Here is a 1,640-nt window from a genome sequence, read left to right on the forward strand (position 1 = left end):
TATGCTGATCTGTTCTATTGTTGATAACCATTATATGTTATGTATGTTGATCTGTTCTATTGTTGGTAACTATTATATGTTATGCATGTTGATCTGTTCTATTGTTGGTAACCATTATATATATTATGTATGTTGATCACAAAATCCTGATGTAACTATTACCAAGTTCCATATAATGATAATCAGATATAAATTTTTGTTGGTATCTCTTTATTTTAAATATAAAATGAAAAGAACTTAGAACTGAATGTTAACATTAGCATGAAATAATGTTGTTTTTCTTTTTACAGTTAGCTAGTGTTTTACAGATTGATTTACAACAAGTTAAGGTTAGTAATATCTTTATATATTTCAAACTAACTTTGTGTTTGTAAAGACTGTGATGTTTATGGTTAATTTTCTAACTCCAACACTGACTTATTGAAAGTTTGAGTAAAGTTAGATATGACTAAGGTAGTTTAGTTTCTAAATTGTATGCTTTGGTATTAGAGTTATATAAGAATTGTACTTGTATAATGTTCTTGGACTTACACTTTAAAAATTTTAGTTTTTGCTCTACACAGCTAATAACCCATGTGGTGAAAATAAACACTTAGAAAATTCCTCAGGTCCAAAAAATCTTTTTGAACTATAAAAAGTTTTATAAAAAATTAGTCATTACTGTGAGTGAGAAGAAGTTAGGGCCATTTCTTAGATTGTGTTGTTGAAACCTTATTTACATCATTATGCCATGTGACATTGTCTTCATCTAGGTGTGTTTGTATAAAGTTACTACTCTGTATTTGAATATAGTATTCTAACATGTCTGTTTCTGTAAATTATAATGTATGTTTTGAAATCTGTTTTCCAGAATGCAGTTTCCATGTATTGTCGATTAGGATTTGCTCGTAAGAAAACTCAAGAGCTCGAGCCAAACTTTTATCATTTGTCATGGAAGAACAACGGTTCAGCTAAACTTCAAAGGTGAATTTAGCATTATTTATTTCTCACTTTAGAAGTTACTAGCTGTTGTTGTTGTTGAAACCAGATTTTTATATGTTTCTACATTAAATTGCAATAAATATTAGTTATATCCTCAAAAGTTTTAGTTATTTGGCATCTAGCTAATTAATTCATCCTCTGATTGTATCCTCAGGATTATATTTTCTTGGAACTTGTATTTTAATTGGCTAGTTTGGATACTTGTTTTTCCTGAAACTGTAGTTTTATTCTAATGTACGTATCCTATAGAGAAATATAAAGACGTGTTTATGATAAACAGCGTTAGTTAAACGAGTCGGTTAGTGCTCTACAGTTTCATTTGTTATCTGTTTCTCTAATTAAAAGTTTATATATGAAATTAGTGCAAACCATTAACATTGAATATCCAAATATGATCATGGCAAAAACATGTTAACACATCATCTCGTGATCATAACACAAGCATGTGATAATATGTGTGATCATAACAAAAACACATTAACACCTAGTATCCAAGTGTGATCATAACAAAAACACATTAACACCTAGAATCCAAGTGTGATCATAACAAAAACACATTAACACCTAGTATCCAAGTGTGATCATAACAAAAACACATTAACACCTAGTATCCAAGTGTGATCATAACAAAAACACATTAACACCTAGTATCCAAGTGT

General features: G+C 29.0%; 1 protein-coding gene across 1 annotated transcript in view; it reads left to right on the plus strand.

Moving 5' to 3' along the window:
• LOC106468435 (protein FAM91A1-like) overlaps positions 1-1,640 on the plus strand; it is a 23,925-nt gene that overhangs the window by 10,272 nt on the left and 12,013 nt on the right. The window contains 2 exon segments of the mRNA XM_022396772.1: positions 291-329; positions 851-963. Of these exon segments, the coding sequence (XP_022252480.1) occupies positions 291-329; positions 851-963 (152 nt within the window).

This window comes from Limulus polyphemus, unplaced genomic scaffold (assembly GCF_000517525.1).
Source record: "Limulus polyphemus unplaced genomic scaffold, Limulus_polyphemus-2.1.2 Scaffold3008, whole genome shotgun sequence".
Taxonomy (NCBI): Eukaryota; Metazoa; Arthropoda; class Merostomata; order Xiphosura; family Limulidae; genus Limulus; species Limulus polyphemus.